This window comes from Muscardinus avellanarius, assembly GCF_963383645.1.
Source record: "Muscardinus avellanarius genome assembly, chromosome: 4".
NCBI lineage: Eukaryota > Metazoa > Chordata > Mammalia > Rodentia > Gliridae > Muscardinus > Muscardinus avellanarius.
In genome coordinates, this window is record NC_137789.1 from 45,908,615 (window position 1) to 45,934,303 (window position 25,689).

The 25,689-nt window shown below is 37.4% G+C and overlaps 1 protein-coding gene across 1 annotated transcript; it reads right to left on the reverse strand.

Annotated features, from left to right (window-relative positions):
* Window positions 1-732: 732 nt before the first annotated feature.
* On the reverse strand, window positions 733-24,062 carry CIBAR1 (CBY1 interacting BAR domain containing 1; the record flags this gene model as incomplete). Its single annotated transcript, XM_080694750.1, has 8 exons — window positions 733-828; window positions 2,256-2,375; window positions 6,359-6,472; window positions 13,682-13,786; window positions 18,966-19,061; window positions 21,002-21,070; window positions 23,591-23,825; window positions 24,037-24,062. The coding sequence occupies 8 exons, from the start codon at window positions 24,060-24,062 to the stop codon at window positions 733-735; spliced, it is 861 nt and encodes a 286-aa protein (XP_080550876.1).
* Between the last annotated feature and the right edge of the window lie 1,627 nt (window positions 24,063-25,689).

Here is a 25,689-nt window from a genome sequence, read left to right on the forward strand (position 1 = left end):
TACATACCCTTTTATTAAGGGTATAGTAAACTACTACTAGGTGGTACCTTGGCAAAATTGTTAAGAGTTTTTAATGATTTATGGTGTTCCATCATGAGACAACATTTCAAAAATTACCAGCCTCCCAAATTATATACCAGGTATAATAATAATTTAATATTACAGCAAGTTTGTTTTAAAACCAGAATCAGGTTGAATGTGGCTTTTTTTTAAAGCTAAAATTTAAGCTTTATGTATACTTGTAAAACCTGATTGTCATAGTGTCCCCATTACTTTTATTTAATTACACTCTTAAAAACAGTAAACTTACATATCAAATGAAACAAATTTTTAAAGAAAGTAAAAACAAGGCTTCATGGAATAAAATTTGTATGTGATCAGACCTTTTCTCACATTGAGAACATGGAGTCAATCTGAAAGAAGCTATGAGGAATTGTTAACCTATTTACTACTGCAACTTTTACTAGGTGTAATGAGGGTGATCTGAAATGCTCTGAAATACATAATCTTTTTTAAAAAAACAATTTATATAAAAAGATTGCATACTGTTGGGTAGGATGTTGAAATGACTGGTATATACTGTTTTTTAAAGCCTTCATTTTTGGTCAGCATAAATTTATTTTTCCACTTCTGGTAGGATTTCATTTTGAGGTGAAACCTATCAAATAAGTATAAAGTTATACAATTTAGTAATCCAGGATTTCAAGATGAAAATGGTAATGTAAAATTTACTTAAAACTGATTTTCTTCTTCTGTAACATCTAACTCTTCATCATCTTCATCTTCATCATCTGCTTGTTGATCCTTTCGTAGACGACAGGTGGATACCTGTGAAAAGTTAATACATTCTTAAAAATAAAAATAGTAACAAAAACAGTTTTACATGCTTGGTATCTTTTATATGTCCTTATAAGAAAGGGCACATAGAAAAAAAGTCCATATATAATAATTTTTAGTAATGAAACTTGAATTACAAGTCTCAAAGTTTTTCATTTATCATATATGCATGAAATTAACTGATTCCGGTTTAGGTAGCCACTAGTAGACTTCTTAACAAATATGGTTTCACCATATTATGAATATTAAACAATTCTTGGGTTTGCAAAAAACAGCATTTGAATCAGAATAATCAAATATATGACAAAAACAAGGATATTTCAACTAAGCAGTGGCACAGAAGTACTGATAGAAAAGCAGTGTGAGTTAAGTAGAATGAATTGAGAATATGAACTCACCAGCTTTTTGTCCTAACTCTGCACTTTGGGCATCTTGCTGATGGGCATCTTCACCTTTCTGAGGGTGAATTATACCTTTCAGTGGACACTTGGTGGTGTGTGGAGATACTGCTGGTTTCTCAACTGTGTGTGTTTGTATGGTACTGGTATCTGGGTTAGGGATGTTTCTTGATGTCTTTATAAGGTATAGGGACAGTATACCTCTCCAAGTCAGTAGATCTGGTTCCAAATCAATAGAGCTGAGGTTAAAAAACCCTAGGACAATGTGCCCTAAAGTGCTATACAAATATTAACTTGGTAATATTTCTAAATATTCAAAACTTTTTATGTAATATACTAAATATTTGGAATTTATGTACAGAGCACTCGATGCTGAGATACTGAAAATATAATTTGGGTAGGGGGAAGAAATACATAAATATAAAGCAGAAAATAAATGCATAGAAGAGAATCAAGTGACAATAGATGATACTAAGTCAAATTTATCTGGCAGTTTTAGTTTGAAACTATTTTGGCCAAATTTAGATTCTGAAGGCTAGATATGACAAGGCCATAGCTCTCTAATTAGAATTTGTCATGTTATGGTCCAACCTGCTTCAGACTTTCTGAATATAAAATAAATTAGAAAATTGGTTTTCTATTCTCTCAAAGAGCTATTCTTTGGGACCCATGATCATGTTCAGCAAAAGTCATTTTTAGGTATCATTTCTGGCTAGATCCTCTAAGATAGTTAGAGCTAAGTTGTTTGACTTCAGAATCTATATTCTTCATCTACCAGACAATAAATCTATATTAGCACTCTTAGGATTTTTCAGTTTCTGTTCTCAAGTGTTTTGCTTTATAGAGTAATGTGTGATTATAAGAAATAACAGTCCAACTTTCCATCATTTTATAGACTAGGAAATAGGTCTAGACAGGGTAAATTATATGAGGCCATATGACTAAAGGGAACCATTTTCAGTACTGAACAATTTCAAAGATAGTAGCTTAAATTCCTTTAAATTACTGTTTTTAGCTCACCTGTCCTGTTCCAGATACACACTTAGCTGACAGTGATCTCTGAAGAGGTGACTTTGAATTTGCTCTTACAATATCTAAACGAGATGAGTAATCTGGTGGATACAGAGAGTTTCGGAAAACCTATTGCAATGATAAAACATAAATATCAAGTGAAAATCTAGGTAGCTAAATAGATAGCTAAATTAAGTTCCTCAAGATTTTTTAAGCATCCCCCCATGGACAAAATTATAATTACTAGTTTTATTTTTTTTTGGGGGGGGAGTAGGGATTAAACTCAGGGGGGTTCTACCTCTGAGCTACATCCTCAGCCTTTTTTTTATTGTTTTATGTTGAAACAGGGTCTAGCCTAAGTTCCTGAGGCTGGCCTTGAACTTTCGAACCTCCTTTCTCAGCCTGCTAGGGGATTACAGGAGTGCACCATGGTGCACAACTGATTATTATAAATTTAAGAGAGAGAAAAAAAGTGTAATTGGAACAGAAGGCTCAAAAATTCTGTTTCAACCATGTAAGATGACAAGGGACACAGGCCATAGTGCTGAAACACTCAGTGTTCTGACCTCAACATGTATGCAGCCATGGGCCCTGTGCCTTGTGTCTTTTGTTCTGCCCATCCTTAGCTCTTTTATCAAGTTCACTTCACTTCAGTACTGCTATAGAAAAATCACTCAGGAGTAAAATGGAGCTGCTATAACTTGCAAATTCCAACCTCATTAGGATATGGAATGCTATGACCTGTCAGACTTGAAAATCACTCTTAAGCCTTCTATATCTTTTTTCTTCCCTCAGAACATAGACTGATGAGGCTGCAGTATAAGTTTCAGCTTTTCTCTTCTTCCTCAAATTCTGTATCCCATCCCTATTTTACAAAGCAAATTTCAAATGATCTGTTCCAGTGTGCATTATTCCTTTGTCTAAAACTTTATTTTTTTCTCAGTACTTTATTTTGTGGGCCTGGGGATGGAACCCAGGAGCATTCAACCACTGAGCTAGCTATATTTTATTCCATTCCCTATTTTTTATTCTTTATTTTTGGAACAGGGTCTCACTAAGTTGCAGGGGGCCTCACTAAGTAGCTGAGGCTGTCCATGAACCACGATTCTCCAGTCTCAGCCTCCCAAATGCTGGGATTACAAGTGTGCCAGAAAAGCTCACTTTCCTGAAGTTACCACCTCTAGAAAAACAAGCTCAAGATCAGTTTTTTTTTTTATCAGTTTGTTTTTATCTTCATGGTATAACTTTATTCCTTAAAAACTTGTCAAGTATTCTACTTCATCTCCATTTTCAACAAACTATAATTGGGTCTTCACTTTCCACTAAAATTGTTTTTACCACAGTCACTGGAGTTTTGTCCTCATGTTCCCTGATCTCATCCTGAAACTTTTCTTTGCTATCAGGAAACTCTTCTGGCCAGATTTCTTCACGTTTCCTCTTTTGCTGCTTATACCTTAAGTATTTTTTAAGGATTTCCCTTAAAAAAAAAAAAAGTGGTCCCTTAGACCACTTTTTAAAAACATAGTTCTCTGATCTTATCTACAGTGCTTAATTCTTCAACCAGTCTATTCTCTGTCCTCCATATACTTTCTTCTGATGGTCATATTCATGCTTCCAACTACCTTCTGTTCTAGAACATTCCAAGGTGATGGAAATGTTTGATGTTCTGTGCTGTCCTAAAAAGCAGCCACTGGCTGTGTGCCTAACTAAGCACTTGATTTTCATGTGGCTTAGGAGCTGCATTTGCAACTTTAACTGTAGCCACATATACCTAGGCAGCTTATTATACTGGACCAGTACAGCTCTACACTCAATTTTACAATGAAACATTATTTTATATATAGCAGACCAAGCTACAAGCCTTTCTCCTTCTTACCTGAGGTACTTCTATTTTAATTTACCACCTATTTGGTTTTCTTTACGGCTTAGCTATGCCTTGCTGAAGAGTAAAGTATACTATTTTCTCTATTACAAAACTTTTTGTGGCATTTGACTACCAGAGTACAAATCAGTACTTTAGGTGATAGCCAGGGCTTACGATCACTTAAATGTATCTACCACTTTTTGCTTTTAGCTTGTATAACTATTTGTAGAACATGTTATACTGTGCCTTTGCAATGCTGATTCCTACTCTGTCTGGGATCCCAGCAAACTTAATCATCTTTGTCAAGTCCAATGCTATTTTTTTATCTTTTACTTTTTTTCTATTATTCATATCTTCAAGGATAGTTATTATGTCACTGTTTTAGTTTAAATATCTGTTTTCACAACTACTCTTAATTTCCTCTAGTGTAAGGAACCGTGTTTTGTCTTTGTTACCTTTCCCAAAAAATGATGATTAAATTCACTTTGCTCAAAGAATGTTAACATTAACCAAATCCCTGTGTGTGGCTAAAAAAAATAAATAAATAAAAAATAAAATAGACTCAAGCCAAGGATGTCTATATATTCCTTTAAACTTCAGAGAACTGCAGGACACCAAAGGAATCAAGGATAAAACTTAGGAGTTAAGACTTGTATTACAGGACAATTCAAGACTAAGTAGGTTAGCCAATTGCTGATAACCAGGCTCTATTTGATGCCAGGCATGGAACGCTGGTATCCAGGTATGATATTGAAACTGGATTACTCATTAATCACCTAGTATTTGGAGGGAATATATTTTTGTTTAGACATCCCTTTTTAAATTTTTCTACCAATGATGAAATGAGGAAATGGTATGACTTGAGATAAAGTTTAAGCCAATTAAATATTTAAGTTTCTTACTGCAAAGCAAGATTTGCAGAAAGACTAATTTATTGGCATTAGTGCATTTTCCAACATGATCCAAGATTTCTTATAGGCATTAATCTAAAGATTTGGATATTCCCTGAAATGATTGCACAGAAGTGATTTTTGAAGGGGAAAATGGGCCTGACTGTACTTTAATGTGAAGACAAAGAAGGTAAGATGGTTTCTAATAAAATTTGAGTGCCTATAACTGCAAAAACTTGGCTGCTCTAGAGTCTCAGCAGTTCTCAAAGCATGGAGTGTGGGAGAGCAGCAAAGTATTTCTCTGTCCCTCTCTGCCTGTTTTCTTGTTTCTAAGAAACCTTATATTTATTTACAGGATCCTTTCTCATCTTGGGACCTACTGGATATAATTTTACTTACCCAGGTTCCACTGTTGTCCATGGCATAATAGTAACAGTTCATACTTACTAAGGAAGTACTTGTACCTTGTACTGTGTTATTTAAAATGCATTATTATTTTATCTCTTTTTTTTGTTTGGTGGTACTGGGGATTGAACCCAGGTGTATTCTACTTCTGAGCAACACCTGTGGCCAATCAGAAAAACTTGCATTTAACTAAAACCCCTAATGGGTGGGGCATGGTAGTGGATGCTGTAATCAGAGTATTTGGGTGGTTGAAACAGGAGGACAGCAGTATTATATTTGAGATCAGCCCAAGACCAACCTTGCAACTTAGTGAGATTTGCAACAACCTGGTGAGACCATGTTTCAAAACAAAAAATAGGGCTGGGGGTATAGCTCAGAGGTAAAATGCCCCTGGGTTCCATCCTAATGCCACAAAAAACAATAGCATCAAAAACAAAAAAGACTATCAGCACAAAGCAAGCCTGAATAAACTTAGGTTTATTTTATAGCTTAATGATTAAGTTATATAAAACCAGTTGGAATCTGCTTAAAGTCTCTGAGCCTGTTTCTGTAGTTACAGTGAGAATAAAGCAGTATCTACCTCATAGATTTGTGTAAGAACTGAATAAGAAAATGCATGTAAAGCTTTGAGTACTGTACATGGCCTAAACCTCAAATACTGCTCGAATTGATACGTTTCTCTTTAGCACACTTTAGTGGGCTTATAGCACCAGCCAAAATGATAAACTTTCATTTAATAGTTTTATAGGTCTTAATGAACTAAGCCTTAGAATGTTTACTATGATTAAATTAAGAAGTTAGAAACAAATGGCAAGTGACAATAGTTCAGCTGTTTGGGACTACATACAAATATGAAGTATTAGAGTGCTTCTAACTGAAGCTATTCTTATATATACCATTGCTCTATCTTAAACATTCCATATTAACAGAACTGAGCTTAGACATATTCTTACCTCTAAATCTTCATCCTCGTCAATCTTTTGTATACTTTGGTAGGCAGCAGTATAGACTTCTAAAGCTTTGCCATGAAATAACATTTCAATTGTGATAAATTCTGAAAATATATTCTAAAAAACAAGGTTTGGACTTACTTAAATTGTTTTATGAATTTAATAAGCACATATTTCTCACTATAATCTTGGCATTTTATGAAAGAGCAAGGTACTTATTTTTTTACTATAAAACAAATACAGAAGATAAAAATAGTTGTGAATACCATTTATACAAAGTGTTTTCTTTCTTACATCACCTTTGACTTTTATTTTAGTCAGTTGTGTTTATACCTGGTAATTGATATTCGTAATAACATGATATTCATGATACCATATGCCTGTACATGTTCTAGTTAAGTTCTAAAGCTAGTATTTTAGTACCTGATATACCAGGATAAGAGATGTGTAACTATGACCAACAGTGACCTTCACTGTCACCACTTCTAGGTCACAGAGGGCTCTGGTATATTGGCCTACCAAGTGGCTTATAATATACAACATTACACTAAGATAATTTTGGATTTCATACTAGGAATCTCCAGAAAGCTAAGTATACATTAGAGGTGAAATGGCTTTTGAAAAGGGCTGGGACTTAAACTTTTTAGTTGATAGTCTCCCTAGATCGTTGCTGATCAGAATGAAGTCAAGTGCCCCTTAGGAATGTGGAAACTCCTAGAGGGAAAACATCAGGACTGGAAGTCAGTGACAAGCCAAACCACTTTTTTTTTTTTTTTTTTGTGGTACGGGGGTGGAACCCAGGGGCTTTTCTACCTCTGAGTTGTACTCCCAGACCTATTTTATACTTTATTTGGAAACAGGGCCTCACTAAGTTGCTGAGAACCTCACTCAGTAGTTAAGGCTGGCTTCAAACCTCTGTGATCCTCCTGTCTCAGCCTCCCAAGTGCTGGGGTTACAAACGTGCACTACCACGCCCAGCCAAACCACCTGTTTTAATGTTCAAGAAATCAGATAAATTAGGAAAAATTTTCCTTATCCACTGATACTAAAGTCTTTATATGGTTTGATTGGAAGCAAGATATTTATAAAAAAAAGTTATGAAAGATCTTGTTAACATTTAGGCAAGTAAGAAGAAATGACTGAGTAGATAGATATTTTCAGTTCATGATGTTGGTAGAACTTTCTATCCAAATGAGTAAAGCTGTGTATTTATCTCATACAAAACACAACCACCAAATAAAATATTAACAGTGCTTTTTAAAAACAAAAATAGAGCCAAGCATGGTGGCATATGCCTGTAATTCCAGTATTTGGGAGGCTAAGAAAGCAGGTTCAAGGCTAGCCATAGCAATTTAGTGAGATCCTAATTCAACTGGGTGTGGTGTTACAAGCCTATAATCCCAGTACTGGGGATGCTGAGACAGAGGATTGCAGGTACCAGACTACTTTCAGGAATTTAGCAAAACTCAGCAACCTAGTGAGACCCTGTTTCCAAAGCAAAAAATAAAAAGGGGTAGGGGTATAACTCAGAGGTAGAATGCCCCTGGGAGGGGGATTAATCTGTAGATAAATAAATAAATAAATAAGGAAAGGCTGGGGATGTAGTTTGTAGGTAGAATATCTGTGGGTTCAACTTCCAGTACCAAACAAAACCAAAAAACTAGAAGAAACTTATAAGCAATTATTTATATAATTTTATTTATTTATCTTTTTGGTGGTACAGGGGATTCAACCCAGGGGCATTCTACCTCTGAGGTACACCCCCCAAGTCTATTTTTTTTTATTCTTTTAAATCTTGAAACAGGGTCTCACTAGGCTGATGAGAATCTCAGTACTTGCTGAGACTGTCCTTGAACCTGTCCCAACCTCCCAAATACTAGGATTACAGGTGTGTACCTGGCTTGATGAGGACATTTCTAAGCATGACACCAAAGCAGAAATCAAAAAGACCAACAGATTTGGCAACAAAAAGCTTTAAGGTACATGGGCAAAATAAGAAAATATATTGCAGCATTGTCTATAATAAAGGGTTAATTTTTTCAATATAAAAATTGCTACAGTGGGGTGTGGTGGTGGATGTAATCTTAGTATTTGGGAGGCTGAGTCAGGAGGACTGCATGTTCAAAGACAGCATTAGTAAGTAGTAAGACTCACCAACCGAGACCCAGTTCAAAACAAAAAAGAAAAAAACCTAAAAAAGGGTTGGGGGTATAGTTTGGCAGTAGAATGTCCTTGATTTCAATCCCTAGTACCACCCACTCACCCCCAAGATGCTACAAATTGAGAAAAATAGTAATATCCCACAGAAGTGTTGGCTAAAGAAATTTAGCATTAGTCATAGAAAATACTCTGTGCCTTAATAGAAATGGTGCAAATTATGAGGTCCTGACTTTTTTTTATCCCTCAGATTGGCTGTTGTGTATATACATAGTCATTGTTGTACCTTTGCAAGGTTTAGTAAACTGGTTCAGTCTTTTGGACAGATGTTTTAAAAATGTTACTACAATCCAAAGTATGTATGTTTTTTGAACCAAGAACTCTACTTCTGGCAATTTATCCCAAGAGAATAACTGGACCAGCAACAAATGCTTCTTTTTAAGGTTATTTAGTGTAAAATGGCTTCTACAATTGCAGAAACAGTCTAGATGTCCAACAATTAAGAATGGTAAACTCAGCCAGGTGTGGTGGCGCACACTTGTAATCCTAGTACTTGGGAGGCTGAGACAGGAGGATTGCAGGTTCGTGGCCAGCCTTGGCTACTTAGGCCATCCGCAACTTAGTGAGGCCCTCCCTGTTTCAAAATAAAGAATAATAAATAGGCCTGGGGGTGCAGCTGAGAGGTAGAATGCTATACCGAGGGCGCCATCCTCAGTATAGCAAAAGAAAAAAAAAAGTGTAATATTGACATTGCAAAATACTGAGATACTGTAAAGGAATAATAAGGATCTCTATTTCTTACACATGTTTTAAGGTTTGGATATCGAATGGTCTGGAAAAGCTCATGCATGGCACTGCAAAATGTTCAGAGGTAATACTATTGAATCATGATGGTTCTGATATCATCAGTGGATAGATCTATTGGTGGATTACTGGATTTATTGGGTAGTAGGATAGGCAGGTACGGTGTGGCTGGAGGGGTAAGTCAGGGGATGTGGCCCTGGGAATTATATGTGCGCCTTTTCCCTTCTCCACTTTCTGCTGCCAGTACCCCAAGCTACGCAGAGCTGGCCTAAATACAGAACTGTGAGCAAATCTTGCTCTAAGTTGCGGGCACCAGGTATTCTAGGTCACAGAAATGAGAATGCTGATTGAAATACCATGAATGTCTGCAATACATTAAAATTTTAAAGAGATGCTGCAGATGTTGTCCTTTTTATTTAAATCTATATGGGGTAATAATGAATAGTGCCTTCCTTCTAAGGATGTTGTAAATTAGTTATCTATATAAAATGGTACCCAACACTGTTAATGCTTAAGAAATGTTTGTTATTAACATAGCTCTTATATTATGTACACAGGAAAAAGTCTGGAAAGATATAAACCAAAATGCTAACATTATTTTTTGAGTGTTGAGATTGTTTTTCTCTATAATTTTATGCAAAGCTATATTGTGGTTACAATAAAAACGAAGGTATTAAAAGTTAATTTTATAAGGTGTTTCTTACATCATCTACCTCACCACACACTGAAGAATACAAATATTTTTAAGGAAATTAAGGAAAATTTAAATATATGGAACAAACATCCCACTGTCAAAGATGAGAATAAATGTCAGTACCCCCGAAAATGACCTATAGATTTGATGTAATCCTCATTGGAATTCCAGTTGACTTCTTGTAGAAATTGACAAACATATTTAAAATATAGAATGGCAACAGATCTAGAATAGCTGAATAAATCTAAAAAGAAAATAGGAAGATTTACATGACTGACTTGAAAACTTACCCCAAAGCTATGTTAAGACAGTGTGGTACTTATCAATGAGAGAGAGTAAAAGTCCAGAAATAAAACATGTCAACTGATTTTCAACAAATGGTAGTGGGACAACTTGATAGTCTAATGCAAAAGAATGAAATTTATCCTTTTAGTAAAAAATTAGATGGATCAAAGACAATATATGAATTAGAAGTATAAGTTATTAGAGGGAAATGGACAAATCATGACCTCGGATTTGGCAATGGATTTTAGCTATGATAGTAAAGCACACGCAACAAAAGAAAATTAAAAACTGTGCTTCACATGACAAGTGAAAAGACAACTGAATAGGAGAAATTACAAATCATTTAACAAGTGACTTCCACCCAGAATATATTGAAGAGCCTTAAAACTCAAAAAACATAACCCAGAAAAATATGGATAAAATATATGAATAGCCATTTCTTCAAGAAAAATGTATACAAATGGTCAATAAGTATTATCAGGGAATGGAAATCAAAGCCAGGAGATATTACTTCATATCCACTAATATGGCTATAGCCAAGAAGGCTGATGAATAGGAGGTACTGAGGATGCAGAGAAACTGGAACCTTTATATACCACTAGGGTAAAATGGTAGATTGGAACAGTTTGGCAATTCCTCAGTTACCATATGACCCAGCAGTTCTACTCCTGGGTGGGTGTGTGTGTAAAAATATATGTCTACAGAAAAATATGGACATGGATGTTTATATCAGGATTATTCTTTTTTTTTTTTTAAAGGGGTTCTTTTTTTTTTTTTTGTCTTTTTTTGGAACCGGGGATCGAACCCAGAGTGCCACACCTGCAAAGCAGGCGCTTTGCCACTGAGCTATATCCCGGCCCCAGCATTATTCTTAATAGTTGAAAGGTAGAAACAACCCAAATGATGAATGGATAAGCAAAGCATAACATCTTTATAATAAATTGAATATTATTTGTCCATAAAAGAAGTACTGATGCAATGCTACATCAAAACAAAAAATAGTCAAAAATGGCCATCTATGACTTCTTTCATATGAAATGTCTACAACAGCCCAATCCAAAGACAATGATTAGTAGTGGTTGCTTAGGGCTCAGGGGCAGGCAGGGAGATAAAAGCTGGTATATACAACAAGGTTGAAGCAATAAAAATGTTTTAAAATTGGTAATGGACAATTATATCTCCATTTTTAAAATGGGAAGGCTCTCTCCATCCCCTGCAACATCTTGGGTACTTTCCTTTCTGAGGGGCATGGCAGTTTCAGACCAGAAGAGCTTGGAAGCTCTTTGTGTTTTCTCCACTGTGCAGTCCCTCCATGTCCTATTTCAGAAAAACCCAGGTAGTGGACATTGAAGTTAGGAATCTCTGCATGCACCCTCTGGCTGTTTTGTACTTAGTGATACTCAGAAAGCTAACACCTACCTGTAGAGGGAGCCAGCATGTAGGTAGAAGACAAAAATGAGCCCAAAGGTCAGAGCAGAGATTTCATGTGTAAAAAATTTTGCAGGTGCAACAAATGGTGTTGGAGTGAAGAGTCAAACTCCTATTACTAAGGAAGTCATTAGGTGGTAATGTAATCAGGCATAATCCCAAGTCTCCATTCTCTTATTTCAGGTTAAAGCTAATTATCTTAATAGCCCTTCCTGTAGCCTCAATTTTAGAGACTGTTAGCAATTGTATAAGTTCATACCCTCCCCTTTATTCCCCGGCATGGTAGAAGTAAAAGCACTAAGGGAAGCCTCCTTAGATCTCTTCTGTGAGTAGCAATCTGCTATATTATACAGCACAGTGCAGAGCCTGTGGCTGAACTCAGAGGCTAAAGTTCTGAAATTCTTTGAAGCTATGATAGGAAATTAAAGAAAATAAAAGTTGTAAATTAATTTTAAATGGGTTTGAGAAATATATAATCAAGTGGCAGATAATGCTTATTGATGAAAGCAGTGTATAAGAGCAGGAAGAAGGTTGTTAATAGTAGTCAATAACAAAAAAAACGATACTGTTAAAGCTTATTATAGGAAAATTTTCCATAAACAAGTACTTAGGTGAACTTTTATAAGTATAAAAGATGGTCATAAGCAATACTTCAAATATTTCCAAATCTCCAAGATACCTAAATAAAAAGCCACTAAAAACTTGAATTCCATGATCTAGTAAAAGGTCTCAAACTTATTGATATGTTACAATGAATAAAGCATTTTGTTGACTAAAACATCTTTTCATGGTGGTGGATACAAGTTTATGTTGATGGCTATTATTCCTGTTTACTTTTGATAATATGTAGCTATTAGAAAGTTTTATGCCATATATATTGATAGTGTATTTGTGTGTATGTGTATGCAAGACTGGGGATTGAACCTTAAGGCATTCTGTCTCTGTGCTACACTGCAGCCTTATTTTTTATTCTTTATTTTGAAACAGGGTCTAAGTTGCAGAGGGCCTAAGTGGCTGAGGCTGGCTGTGAATCTGAAATCCTCCTGTCTCAGCCTCCCAAGTAGTGGGAATACAAGCATGCACCACCACACCCCGGGCTTTATAGTGTATTATAATGGAAAGAATAAATGTGTGTGTGTGGTTTTTTTTTTTTTTTTTTGGGTGGTGGTACTGGGGTTCCTCCTGGAAGCCCTTCTACCTCCGTACCTCCAGGCTACACTCCCAGACCTATTTTATATTTTTTTATTTGGAAACAGGGTCTCTTAAGCCAGCAAGGCTGGCTTCGAACCTGCACGATCCTCCTGTCTCCACCTCCCAAGTGTGGGGATTACAAGCATGCGCCACCAGACCCGGCAAGAATAGATATGTTTTAGAAGCTGGTTTATAGTTCCTTTCAGGCTGTGGTACTCTGGGAACGTTATAGGGTCTCACTAAGTTGTGGAGAGCCTCACTAAGTAGTTGAGGATGGCCGCAAACCTGTGATCCTCCAGTCTTAGCTTCCCAAGGTCTGGGATTAAAAGCACGCACCACCATGCCCCTGGCATTACAACGAAAAGAATAGGTTATTTTTTCAAAAGATGGCTTATAGCTCCTTTCAGGCTCCGGAACTCTGGGTAAGTTACTTTTAATCTTTATTTAGTTTCTTAACTCTCACTCTAAACAGAGTTGCTTTGAAAACTGAAAGATAATTTACATAAAGTGCCTTGAATGGCACCTGATATATAAAAATCTGTTAGTTCCCTTTGAAAAAATATTTGGGATAAAAAAATTGAAGTTCAGGCTTCTGGTTGGAATATAGTCCCTTTATATACCATTGTCTTTATAAGAAAATAATGTGAAATATTCTGATCTGTATTATAGATGTTAAAGGTTCTATAAGATTTTTTTCACAAGGAGTATGGACTAAAATCATAAAATTTAAAAAAAGGATAGAAAACTTTTTGAAATGTAACACTTACTTTTATATCCTTTATTTTCTGCTTTTCAAAATTGTCAATAGTTTCCTCCAGATGACGAGTTGTTCGGGTAGCATCCATTGTAGCTCTCTGTAACTCGGTTTCTGCCTGTAAAAGTATTTCCCAATCAAAGATATAAAAAAAAATCAAGTCAAAATCCCTTCAAATTGAGTCTATTAGCAAATGTTACCATTGCTATTTTGCCTTTTGGCCTAACAGTGTAAATTGTTCAATATTATATTTTACTACTTATAATGAAATGATCTATGTAATATGGTATAAAGAATAAAGCACTTTATTAAGTGAGATCACCTATGATCTCAACAAAAATCTTTTTCTTCTATAAACCTTTTTTTCTATCACTCTTGGATGATTAACTGTAAAACTTTTCTGTTTTCTAAAGCTTCCATCTGGTTTACTCCCAATGCTGTTTACCATACTATCATTATTTTCTGTTTCTCTTCCCTTTACTACCTTCACCCTCAAAACAAAGGACTTATAGTCAGACATGGTGGCACACACCTGTAATCTCAGTACTTGGGAGGCTGAGACTGGAGGATTGCAGGTTCAAGGACAGCCTTAGAAACACAGTGAGACTCTGAGCAACCTAGCAAGTCCCTCTTTCAAAACAAAAGGCTGGGGTATAGCTCTGAGGTAAAACAGCCCTAGGTTTAATCTCCAGTATCCCCCCCCCCTCCAAGAACTTACTTATAATAAAATGCAATAAAGTATCTCATAGGACTACTGGATAGACTAAATAATCTTTGTAAAGGATTAAGGAGAATATACAGTAGAAAAACCTATACTTGTGACAATTTCTACAACTCTGTGTCTGATTTTTTCTTTCCTTAATCATTACAATATTGACATGCTCCAGGCATAATCTCTTACTACTTTGCTTCTGATACCTCTACAAATGTATTAAATATTTCTATTTCTCTCAGGTGAAGTAGAATATATACTACAAATATTTATTTTAGCATAGGACTTCTACTAGTAGATTTTTTTTTTTTTTCAGTACTGGGGATGGAATACAGAGGCATTCCACCTCCAAGCTACACCCCCAGCCCTATTTTTATTCTTTATTTTGAAACAGGTTCTAAGTTGTAGAGGGCCTCAGTAAGTAGCTGGGGCTATCCATGAACAGTGATCCTCAGGTCTCAGCCTCCCAAATGCTGGGATTATAAACAAGAGTCACTATACCCTGCTTATTAGTAGATTCTTATAAGCTAACAATATTATACTGTTTCTATTTAGTTTATGCTTGCTACAAGATATATGCATGTATATATGTTACATATATATACTAATTAATAATTTAGATGCAAGTTTAATGCTTTGTTTATACATATTGTCATATACTCACACAAGTGGCCAGTAGCCACATATGGCTATTTATAGTTAAATAAAAATGTGGAAACTGGTTTCTAGTTGTATTTTGAGAACTCACCAGCTATATACAGTGGCATCAGTACTGTTGAATGCAGAACATTTCCAACTTAATCACATATTTCTCTTTAAGCATCTCTTCAGGAGATAAGTTACCCAAAAGCATTAGAATATTTTCTTAAATAGTAACACAGAGATTTTGAAAGAATTAGCCCAAATTTCTGATTAAATCCTTCCTAATAAAGTTTCTTATGCTGGTATTATATTTGCTCAAAAGTCTCATATATCATTATTTAATAACAATCATGGGAAAAATTTGTATTTCTCATCAAAGATCTGTCAAATGTAATACTGTGACATTTTACCATTGCTTTCTTTTAAAAGAAAATGTATATAAAAAGTAAAAGTGTATTATAAGGATCCATTTCTTGATACACCAATTTATTGCCCACCTGTGACTGAAAATTTTCATAAAGGAAAATATATTTCAAAAAGAATATAAGACATTTAATAAAATGATGTAGTTATATAATTACATACTCTTAGGTTAACTCTACACAGTAATTTCAAAATACTAAGCATTTAAAAATACATTCGGTATATATCTATTGGTGCATATATTTAACATATGGAGAATAAAGTCTTTAAAAACTATAGAAACTTTCAGCCGGGCGTGGTGGCGTACGCTTGTAATCCCAGCATTTGGGAGGCTGAGACCTGGAGGATCGTGGTTCGCGGACAGCCTCAGTTACTTAGTGAGGCCCTCTGCAACTCAGTGAGACCCAGTTTCAAAATAAAGAATAAAAAGTAGGGCAGGGGTTGTAGCTCGGAGGTCAAATGCCCCTGGGTTCCATCCCCAGACCCGCAAAAAAAAAAAAAAAAAAAAAAGAAAAAAGAAAAAACTGTAGAAACTTTCAACTTAATCACAGTTGTTAAAAACATTTCTCTGCATTGCTGAGCTTGGGCTTCTTTATATTTTCACAGAAAATTCAAATGTAAAATAGAGCATCTTTGAAAAAAGTTCTATCATTTATTTGATGCCCGTTAACCTTATGCTGAGAATATTCAAGTGTACTAATGCCTAATCCTGCTTACTACATGTGACTGATACAGTTTTTTAAATTTATGACTATTTCCTTTTGACTTATGTCTTTCCCCTCCCATCTATCGATATTTTCACTTTAAAACATGGAAGTACATGTAGAGTTGGCTAAAACTAGGACAGCATGGGATAGCAAAAGCCATAGCCAGGACTCTGCTTCTCAATCTTCTTTTTCATTGCCCAAAGTCTGACGTGAATCTGCCAGGACACAGGAACTCATCCAGAGTCATAGAGCTAGTTTAGTCGAGAATATAGACTTTTAGTATTTCTTCCTTTTACTGAAAGTTTCTCAAAATTTTAGAATGGACCAATTTAAATGCTATTAAAATATTACACTTCCATGAAGATGAATCATCAGTATATTAAATTGAAATTTTCAAGAGTTTCAAATGAAGGTATGAAAGGAAGCCAGGGTATCTTTCAAACTATGTTATAGCTTGTTCAAATCACCTGGGGCCTTCCTTAGTGGTGAGAAAACAGAAGTCTACTTTTTTTTTTTAATATTTGTTAGCTAGAGGGACTCCATATTTGAACTTTAGCATGCTTCTGAACACAAAGTCAGTGGACTTTTTTTTTTTTTTTTTGGTGCTAGGGATTAAACCCAGGGGCTGTCTCTGAACTACATCCCTAGCCCAATTTTTAAATTTTGAAACAGGCCTCATAAGTGTGTAGTACCTAAGTTGCTGAGTCTGGCCATGAACCTGCCATCTTGCTGTCTCAGCCTCCCGTGTGCCTGGCTGAGTGAGATGAAGTTAAGGATCTATCCTGGTAAAAACACTATGATGCTATGGTTGAGTATTTTTATATTTATACTGAACACATTTATATGGAGATTGCTCTTTGTTTTCCAGTGTCAAGTTGTCAAAATTCACAAGTTGTAGGTCTTATCCAGTAAGAAAATCAATTCATGACAGCAATAACCTCCTGTTGCTGGACCTCTCCATGCCACCCTGTGAACTCACAGACCTGTTTCATCTGAGCTCTAAGCTTACCTCTCCCACAGTAGTGCTGGAAATAGCATCTAGGTCAGAAAAGTCTTTGTCTTAGGAATACATTCAACTCTGGGTTGAGGGGCAATACCAATATTCCTGCTTTAATCACCAACTGCTCAGGATTCCAGATGTTATATTTTACCTGACTTCATATACCCAAGTTATTGCTAGCTTAATTCTTAAACACTGGTGACTCAGTCAACTGGGCATGGTGGCTTACATTTTTACTCCCAATACTTGGGAGGCTAAGATAGGAGGATGGTGGGTTTGTGAGCAGCCTCAGCTACTTAGGCCCTCCAAACTTAGACCCTGTTTCAAAATAAGGAATAAAAAATAGGACTAGGGCTATAGCTCGGAGGTAGAATGCCCCTGGGTTCTATCCTCAGTACTGAAGGGGGAAAAAAAAATACTTGGTGACTCTCCCTGATCTCTAGTTGTCAGGCATGCATTCTCTAGCATTCTCTGGTTTGTCTGACTTGCTTATAACAGACTCTATAATCTCCAGTTTGAGATATAAATTTGTAACAATCTTCTGGATGTTCCTGTATTGGGCACTCTCAGCCCAATGGCTGTCCATATTTCTTTAGTACAAGGTTGGGCTTAATGTACCTTTGGTCCAAAGGAAGATGGACCAGGCAACTGGTATAGCCCCGGAACCTCAAAGGCCCCCAAAGAGCCACTTCTCATGTGGTGTCTGGCTGAGCTGGGCAGTAACAACCTTAAGGAAGTAGGAAGGAGACACATAAGGAGTGGGAAAAAGAGGCAGCAGGGAAAAGTCAGTGCTTTCTACACAGTCCTGCCTATCCCAATTGGTGGCACTCAAAAACAATTTATACGTTTTTGTTGGGCATGAACAAGGCATTCTAAGAAGTAATGTTTATCAGAAGAACCTTGTTACAGAAGATATTCCTATTTAGATCCCTTGTGTCCAGCTGTAGACCTCAATACTCTTAAAACTCCTGAGGGTTTCTGGCTGAAAGTCAATTACAATTTCACATTTTTTTTTTAAAGGATGAAGGGAATTATTATGGGATTTTTTTTCCTTTCCTTTTCTCAAAAGTGAGGCAGAGAGGGACATTAGAGTTAGTGTAAATATTTAATTTTATAATTAATATTTAGTCATCACCATGTGGAAAAAATATCAGAATTTTGAATTCACTCTGAAAACATCTGTATGAGTTTTTTAAAAAGTCATTAGCCAGATGTGGAGGCACGCGCTTGTGATCCAAGCATACAGGAGGCTGTGACCGGAGGATTGTGGTTCGTGGACAGCCTTACTTAGTGAGACCTTGTTTCAAAAATAAAGAATTAAAAAAAAAAAAATCAGGGCTGGGGGTATACAGAATGCCCTTGGGTTCCATCCCAATACAGTTTTTTTTAAAAAAAAGTCTATTATGTAAATAATATAAGAGATTTAGTTATGTGATGTAACTGTTTTATAATTAACTTAATTTCTATAGTCAGAATTCCTAAACACATTTCTTTTTTGTGGTTTTGAGGATGGAACCAAGGGGCATTCTACCTCCAAGCTACACCTCCAGCCCAATTTTTTTATTTTGAAATAGGGTCTCACTAAGTAACTGAGGCTGGCCAAGAACCTGGATCTTCCTGTCTCAGCCTCCCAAGTACTGGGATTACAAGCATGTGCTACCATGCCCACCCTAAACACATATTTCTTTTCAACATTTTTATTAAAATCCTCTGCACCTTTAAAACGAGAAATGTAATTTTCATATATTTACTTTTGTACTGCATACCTTACAAAATATTTTTTTTAGGACCAAAACTCAAAGGATACAATTACATGCCGATCAGATGGGTTTCTCTGACGTGTTCTTTCTAATTGAGTTAACTGCTTCGCTTCTCTATTCCTTGCTGTTAATGTTGCTCTGAGGTCATCCTGCAAATAAGCATTTTCTGTCAATAAGGATTCCTGATTTAAGAAATAAAATATGCTGTTTAAAAAATAGAAAGATGCTTTTTGTTTGATCCAGGCACCATTAGTACAGGAATTCTGAGTGCTAGAGAGAGAGAGAGAGAGAGAGAGAGAGAGAGAGAGAGAGAGAGAGAGTGTGTGTGTGTGTGTGTGTGTGTGCACGCACATTTTAAAAATATTCTTAGCCCGGGGGTGGTGGCACACACTTGTAATCCCAGTACTTGGGAGGATGAGACAGGAGGATCTGATCACAGGTTTGAAGCCAGATTTGGTAATTTAGCAAGGCCCTCCACAACTTAAAGAGACCCTGTTTCCAAATAAGAAATAAAATTGGGCTGGGGGTATAACTTGGAGGTTGAATGCCTCAGGGTTCAATTCCTCGAACCAAAAAAGAAAAAAAAATCTTTAAGAACACAGTTTCCATGCAAAACTAAGATCATAAAAACACATATGTATAGTTTTGACTGTCGTGGTTACATGAGTCATGGGCATACACATTTTTTTCTTGCATGTAAATTATACTTCAAAAGTTTATTTAAAAATAGAACAGCCGGACATGGTAGCACATGCTTGTAATCCCAGCGCTTGGAAGGCTGAGTCAGGAAGATTGCACAGGTTTGAAGCCAGCCTCAGCTAATGAGTGAGGCCCTCAGCAATTTAGGGAGGCCCCTAGATCTGGGAGTATAGCCTGGAGGTAGAAAAGCCCCTGGGTTCCACCCCCAGTACCACACACAAAAAAGTAAAAAAATAAATAAAAATAGAACTTTAGAGCTGGGTGTGTTGGCGCACACTTGTAATCCCAGAGGCTGAGACAGGAGGATCATGGTCCGCAGACAGCCTCAGTTACTTAGGCCCTTTGCAAATCAGTGAGACTCTGTTTCAAAAATAAAAAGAATAGAGCTGGGCACGGTGGCACATGTTTGTAATCCCCGCGCTTGGGAGGCGGAGACAGGAGGGAGGATTGCACAGGTTCAAAGCCAGCCGTGCTGGCTTGAGAGACCCTGTTTCCAAATAAAAATATAAAAAATAGGTCTGGGAGTATAGCCAGGTGGTACAAGGGTTTCCAGGAACCCCAGTACTACTAAATAAATAAATAAATAAATAAATAAATAAATAAATAAAATAAGGCTGGGGGTATAGCTTGGAAGTAGAATGTCCCTGGGTTCCATCCCCAGTACCGCAAAATAAACAAACAAATAAATAAATGAATAAATAAATAATAAAACATTAGCCAGGTGTGGTGGTGCACACTTGTAATCTCAGTACTTGGGAGGGGAGACAGGAGGATATGGGTTTGCAGCCACCCTCAGCTACTTAGTGAGGTCCTTTGCAACTTAGACACTGTTTCAAAATAAAGAACAAAAATAGGACTGGGAGTGTAGCTTGGTGGTGCACACTTGTAATCCCAGTACTTGGGAGGCTGAGACAGGAAGATATGGGTTCCTAGCCACCCTCAGCTACTTAGTGAGACCCTTTGCAACTTAGACACTGTTTCAAAATAAAGAACAAAAATAGGACTGGGAGTGTACCTTGGAGGTAGAATGCCCCAGGGTTCCATCCCCAGTATTGCAAAAATAAATACATAAATAAAAATAAAAATATAATCCTGTCACATTTATTTTAAAAGTGTGTCAGCAACTGCTTTAAAACAAAATATATAAACATTTATTTAGTATAATAATTTCCATCTAAATATTCTCATAATATTAAGAAATTTCCACTATAATGTTTTAGGCTGCTACAAGTAAGCTTACTAAAAATATTTCACTAATGTTAAGGGTCCAAGAAATTATCTTCTGACTACAACTATATCTTATTTTGTACTTTTTGTTAAATGGACAGTTGGAAATCTCATATTCTTTTCCAGAATTCCTGATAATGGGGAAAAAAATGGATCTACTTACCCGTTTCATTTTTACAATGGTTCCATAAGCTTTCAAAGGTTCAACTACTTTGGCTTCAAGTCTTTCAACCTATTGAAAATTATTATAAAATATAACTGAAAAGAAACATATAGAGATATCGAAATTTAAGTACTGAAATAAAAATTATAGTTTAACTTGAAATTATTATTGTACAGATTAGTATTTTTCAAATTTTAAATTAAAAGCACTGTTCAACTCATCTTTATAAGTAAAAAGATAATCATCAGACATTGATAAGACAGAATCTGACGCATTAAAAATTATTAAGCTATACAGTAATTGTAAAAGCAGAAAAGCATCTCATGTAAAACATGGTAAGAAAATGGCTGAGGTGTTCAAGGAGCTCATCCCTGCCACACAATCATCTTACTATTACTTTTTACCTTAAAACAATAGTTTTCAGGTTAAGTTTGAAGACATCTCAAATTTTAATACTGCTACCACTTTCAGTTTTTTAGCACAGTGCTGAATATTTTATAGATATTAGCTTTGAAATTTAATAGTCCAACTTTCCAGAAAATTGAAGCTGAAAGATATAGCATACTGGAAATATTAAAAAAAAAAAAAAAAACAAAAGCAAAACAAAACCAAACCAAAAAAACTTAGGAATTACTGCCAGCTGAAATTTTTTCTGAGAGCCATTTGTGAATTATAAAAGCTTTTATAAAGAAAAAGATAAGTGTCCTAGTATTGCTAATTTGTCAAACTACATGGCCGATCTTGTATTTACTAGAATTAAAGTTTTTCTTTAATATTATAGTTTTTAGTCACATAGAGTAATCTGAGTAATTCTTTTACTAAAGGCACTGAAGAAACTTTTTTTTTTTGGTGGTACTGGGGTTCCTGGAAGCCCTTCTACCCCCAGGCTACACTCCCAGACCTATTTTTACATTTTTATTTGGAAACAGGGTCTCCTACGCCAGCGCGTGCGGCTGGCGATCCTCCTGTCTCTGCCTCCCAAGCGCGGGGATTACAAGCGTGCGCCACCACGCCCGGCCAAGAAACATATTTTTTAAAAAAATAGACATAGGCAAGTACATATACAAACATAGCATAAGAAAAATAACTCTTGGACATTAAAATTTTCTGTCAGTACAGATAGTATAAATCTATTAACTGCTTAAAATGAACATTTTTATGTCAGGGAAAGGGCATTTGAAAAATGATACCAGTTTATATAATCAATGAGTACATTCTGTATTGACTTTTCTTTAGTTTATATAAACAAAACGTTATACGAATGTTTTTCCAAAAGATTTCAGGAATGTGAAAAAAAATCAAGTTCTCATCAAACATTTAAGTATTTGGAATCCCAAAATCAAAGCCATGAACACTCAGGACAGTTTAGTCCCCACCATATCTGATCATCCCTGCACTGACTATTCAGTGTATGGAATTTCCAAGTCTTTTTATATATTTGTAGTTCTCCTTTTTGTTGCCTACCTTTTGTCATTGTTCATTAGCACCTCCACCATTTGGCAAGCAGGGGAAATAAAAGGAGAACAATTGTAAATCAATTCACTTTGCTATTTGATAAATAGCATAAAGTTTTCTAGAAAGGGGAGATTATTGGCTAAAATGAGATTTTAGAACTATCTGTGATTATCAATTAGTTTTGGAACGTTAAATTCCCATCTGTATCTTAGAGTTGTTCATAACAGAAGAAATCTTGTATGACAAGAACTTAACATTTTTTTTCCCAGAAGGTACCCAATAGTGATTTCTACTCAAAATATTTGTATGCACAACAAAGACAGGCCCAAAGGTTATTATTCTCATTTTATTTTTTGATAATTGAAAATTTCACGTTAGGTTTGAGAAAATAACCCAAATTACTGATGGGAAATGTACAAAACAATGTAGTTCTACCTGCACAGTTTCTGACAAGTTAATTTGTGTGTTGAAACACAAGGGTATAAATGTGACTAAGTGCTTACACAGTATTATTAAAGGCTTTAAAAAGCAGTATTAAAGGCAGTAAAAAAAAAGGATTTTTAGAAAGAATACAACCACAAGAATAGGTCCCTGACCACTCAAAGCACACAGAAACCAACTTCCCCTCAATTGTCTCACTATTCCTTTGCTTCTTTGATATAAAATCATAGATTTCCCACTGGCCAACTTTGCAGAGAGTGGAAGCATCAACAATGCCTTGCCCATTTATTACTTACCCATTCACATTTCTATTCTCAACACTATCCACCTCCGGTCATACTTTAAAATGTACTTACTTATGTGCACACAAGACACAAGTCATGCTTATCCCCCCCCCCCCCCCCCACACACACAGGTACTAAGTTAAATACCTCTGTACAGGGGCGCCCCTTCGCTAAAGCTGGCAGGGGAAGTGGGGGGAAATTCAAGACTTCAGAGATGCCCCCCTAAAGTTTACTTTTGAGAACGGTAAGGCGGATCACAGCAAGCTTCCCTTTAATGACCTCACACAATGTTACAGACTCGTGTGTGCTCGCCAGTGCAGTTAGGTGGCTAATAACCCAGGTGCTGGGCGCCTTCGTCCACTACGTCCCGGCTCATCCCTAACAATGACGCTGTGACCTCACTCCCTACCTCCGCTTGTCGATAATCCTGAAGTTTGGCAAACTCATCGGCAAAGTCTTTCAGGCCCTGCTTTAAATTCGGGGTCTCTGTGGAGGCGTACACGTTGATTTCATTCACCAGGAGGTCCGCTTTGTCTCGCAGTCTGGCAGTTTTCCGCACATAAGCAGCAAAGATTTGGCACAGCTCTCCAAAATGCTTCTCCACGTTCGTGACAGCATCTTGCAGTTGTCTGGTTTGAGTATCCCTAGAGAACACGGTGACATAAAAGCCAACACATCTCACCAGCGACGGGGGCGGCTGCGTGCTCCCGCGATGCGCACGCACCCTCCGGGGCCCGGGCGAAGGGGAGGCCCCGGGCCCAGCGCGCAGGCCGGCGCTGCGGGCCGAGGATCCCGGGCTCCCCGCGAGCCTGCGCCGCCCCCGGCCCTGCCCCGCGAAGGGACCCCGGCTCTCACCGGTTCTCCAGGCTGCGTCTCAACATCTTGGCTCGCGGAGGCCGGGAACCGGGCGCCGGAGCCCAACGCCGGGCACTCGAGACGTTGGGCCGCCCGCCGCGAGCCCGCGAGCCCGCGCGCGCGCCCGCGCCTCGCGCCGCCGCCGCGTTTCCATGGAGACGGCGCGCGCGCCCCCGCGCTCAACGCCCGCGGCGACCCGGCCCGCGAGAGCGCGCCGCGGCTCCTGCTCGGTCCTGCAGGAGGCGGTGAGCCCGGGAGGACCCACCTATGGGGCCCGCGCGCCTAAATCTAAATGCCTCCATGTTAGCTCTAGGAAGCTGCCCTGGGAAGGAATGCTTACCGCCTCATCTTAAAATTTTGTTTTTATTCAGTAAATAGTTACCGAGTTCCCACTTTGTGGAAAGGGTTGTGTTAGGCCTTGAGAATAATAAAAAGATTCGAAAGGGGGTCCTGCCCCAGAAGACAGGAGAGTTTCAACTCTTAACAATAAACCGAGATAACAAACCCAGACTTTTCTTTTTACTATAAACACCCATGTCCTTTCTGCCCTTTGGCATATATTCAAGCTGCTCTTCCAAATAAACTTGAAGTCTAAATTCAAGCTTCATTTGATTCAAGAAACCTTTCTGGCTGGGCTTTTCCTGAACTTAGCTCATCCAGGCAGTCTTGAAGCCTTTCTCCCCATCCTTCTTTCCTTCCTTCCTTCCTTCCTTTTTCCCTTTATTTTGTGGTACTGGAAATTAAACCCAAGGGCTCTCTACCACTAAACTACACCTTCAACTTTCTATTTGAAACAGGGTCTTGCTGAGTTGCTGAGACTGATCTATAATCCAGGATCCTCCTGCCTCAGTCTCCCAAGCACCAGGCGTGGGCCACAGCATGGGTGCCTGAAGTATACCCTGAAGTAGTCTCTGGATTTTGTTCTGTCTTCTGGCTTTGACCTTTCTGAAGCAGAGGAAATGTAATTTTGCTTTTATATTCCGCAGTGCCTTTGAGACTGGATGAAAGTGTATTTTGCACAAAGGGATGTCCCTTAGTCCTTTGCTAACTCCCTTTTAGAGCTCCTCTGAGTCTCTCCAGTTAGTGTGTACCTCTCTTCTCCCTCTGCATTCATTCAGCAAGTTATCTAATGAACACCTATTGTGTTCAGGTACTATACTGGTCTCTAAGAATGGGGATACCGGGGTGTGTAACCTAAATTTAGAAGTCTCTGCTGATATAGAAATCATAGTTTTTTTGGGGGGTATGAAGATAGAGGCTAATCAAACAAATATATATATAATTTGCACCTGAGGTCTGTGCTGTTGAATCAGCTTTTATTGTGTTAAAAATCACAAAGCCTACTTTAGCTAGCTCAGGGTTCTGTGAGTAGGCTGTATGGTTCTGCTAAGCAGTTGGGCTCTTTCCTCCTTTCTGATCAGCTGGTGTGTTGGCTGGTGGCTGATTTCAGATGGTGCTATGGTTTGCATATGGTTTGAGAGTGTCACTTAAGGCTTTACATATTGGAGGCTTGGGCCTCGGTGTAGTGGTAGAGGGTGGTGGACCTGTAAGAGGGGTAGCTTAGGGTGAAGATTTTTGCATCACTGGGGGGCACTGCCTTAGTTCTCTTGAGAGGGTTGTTACAAAAGTACTATGCCCTTGAACTTCCAGGAC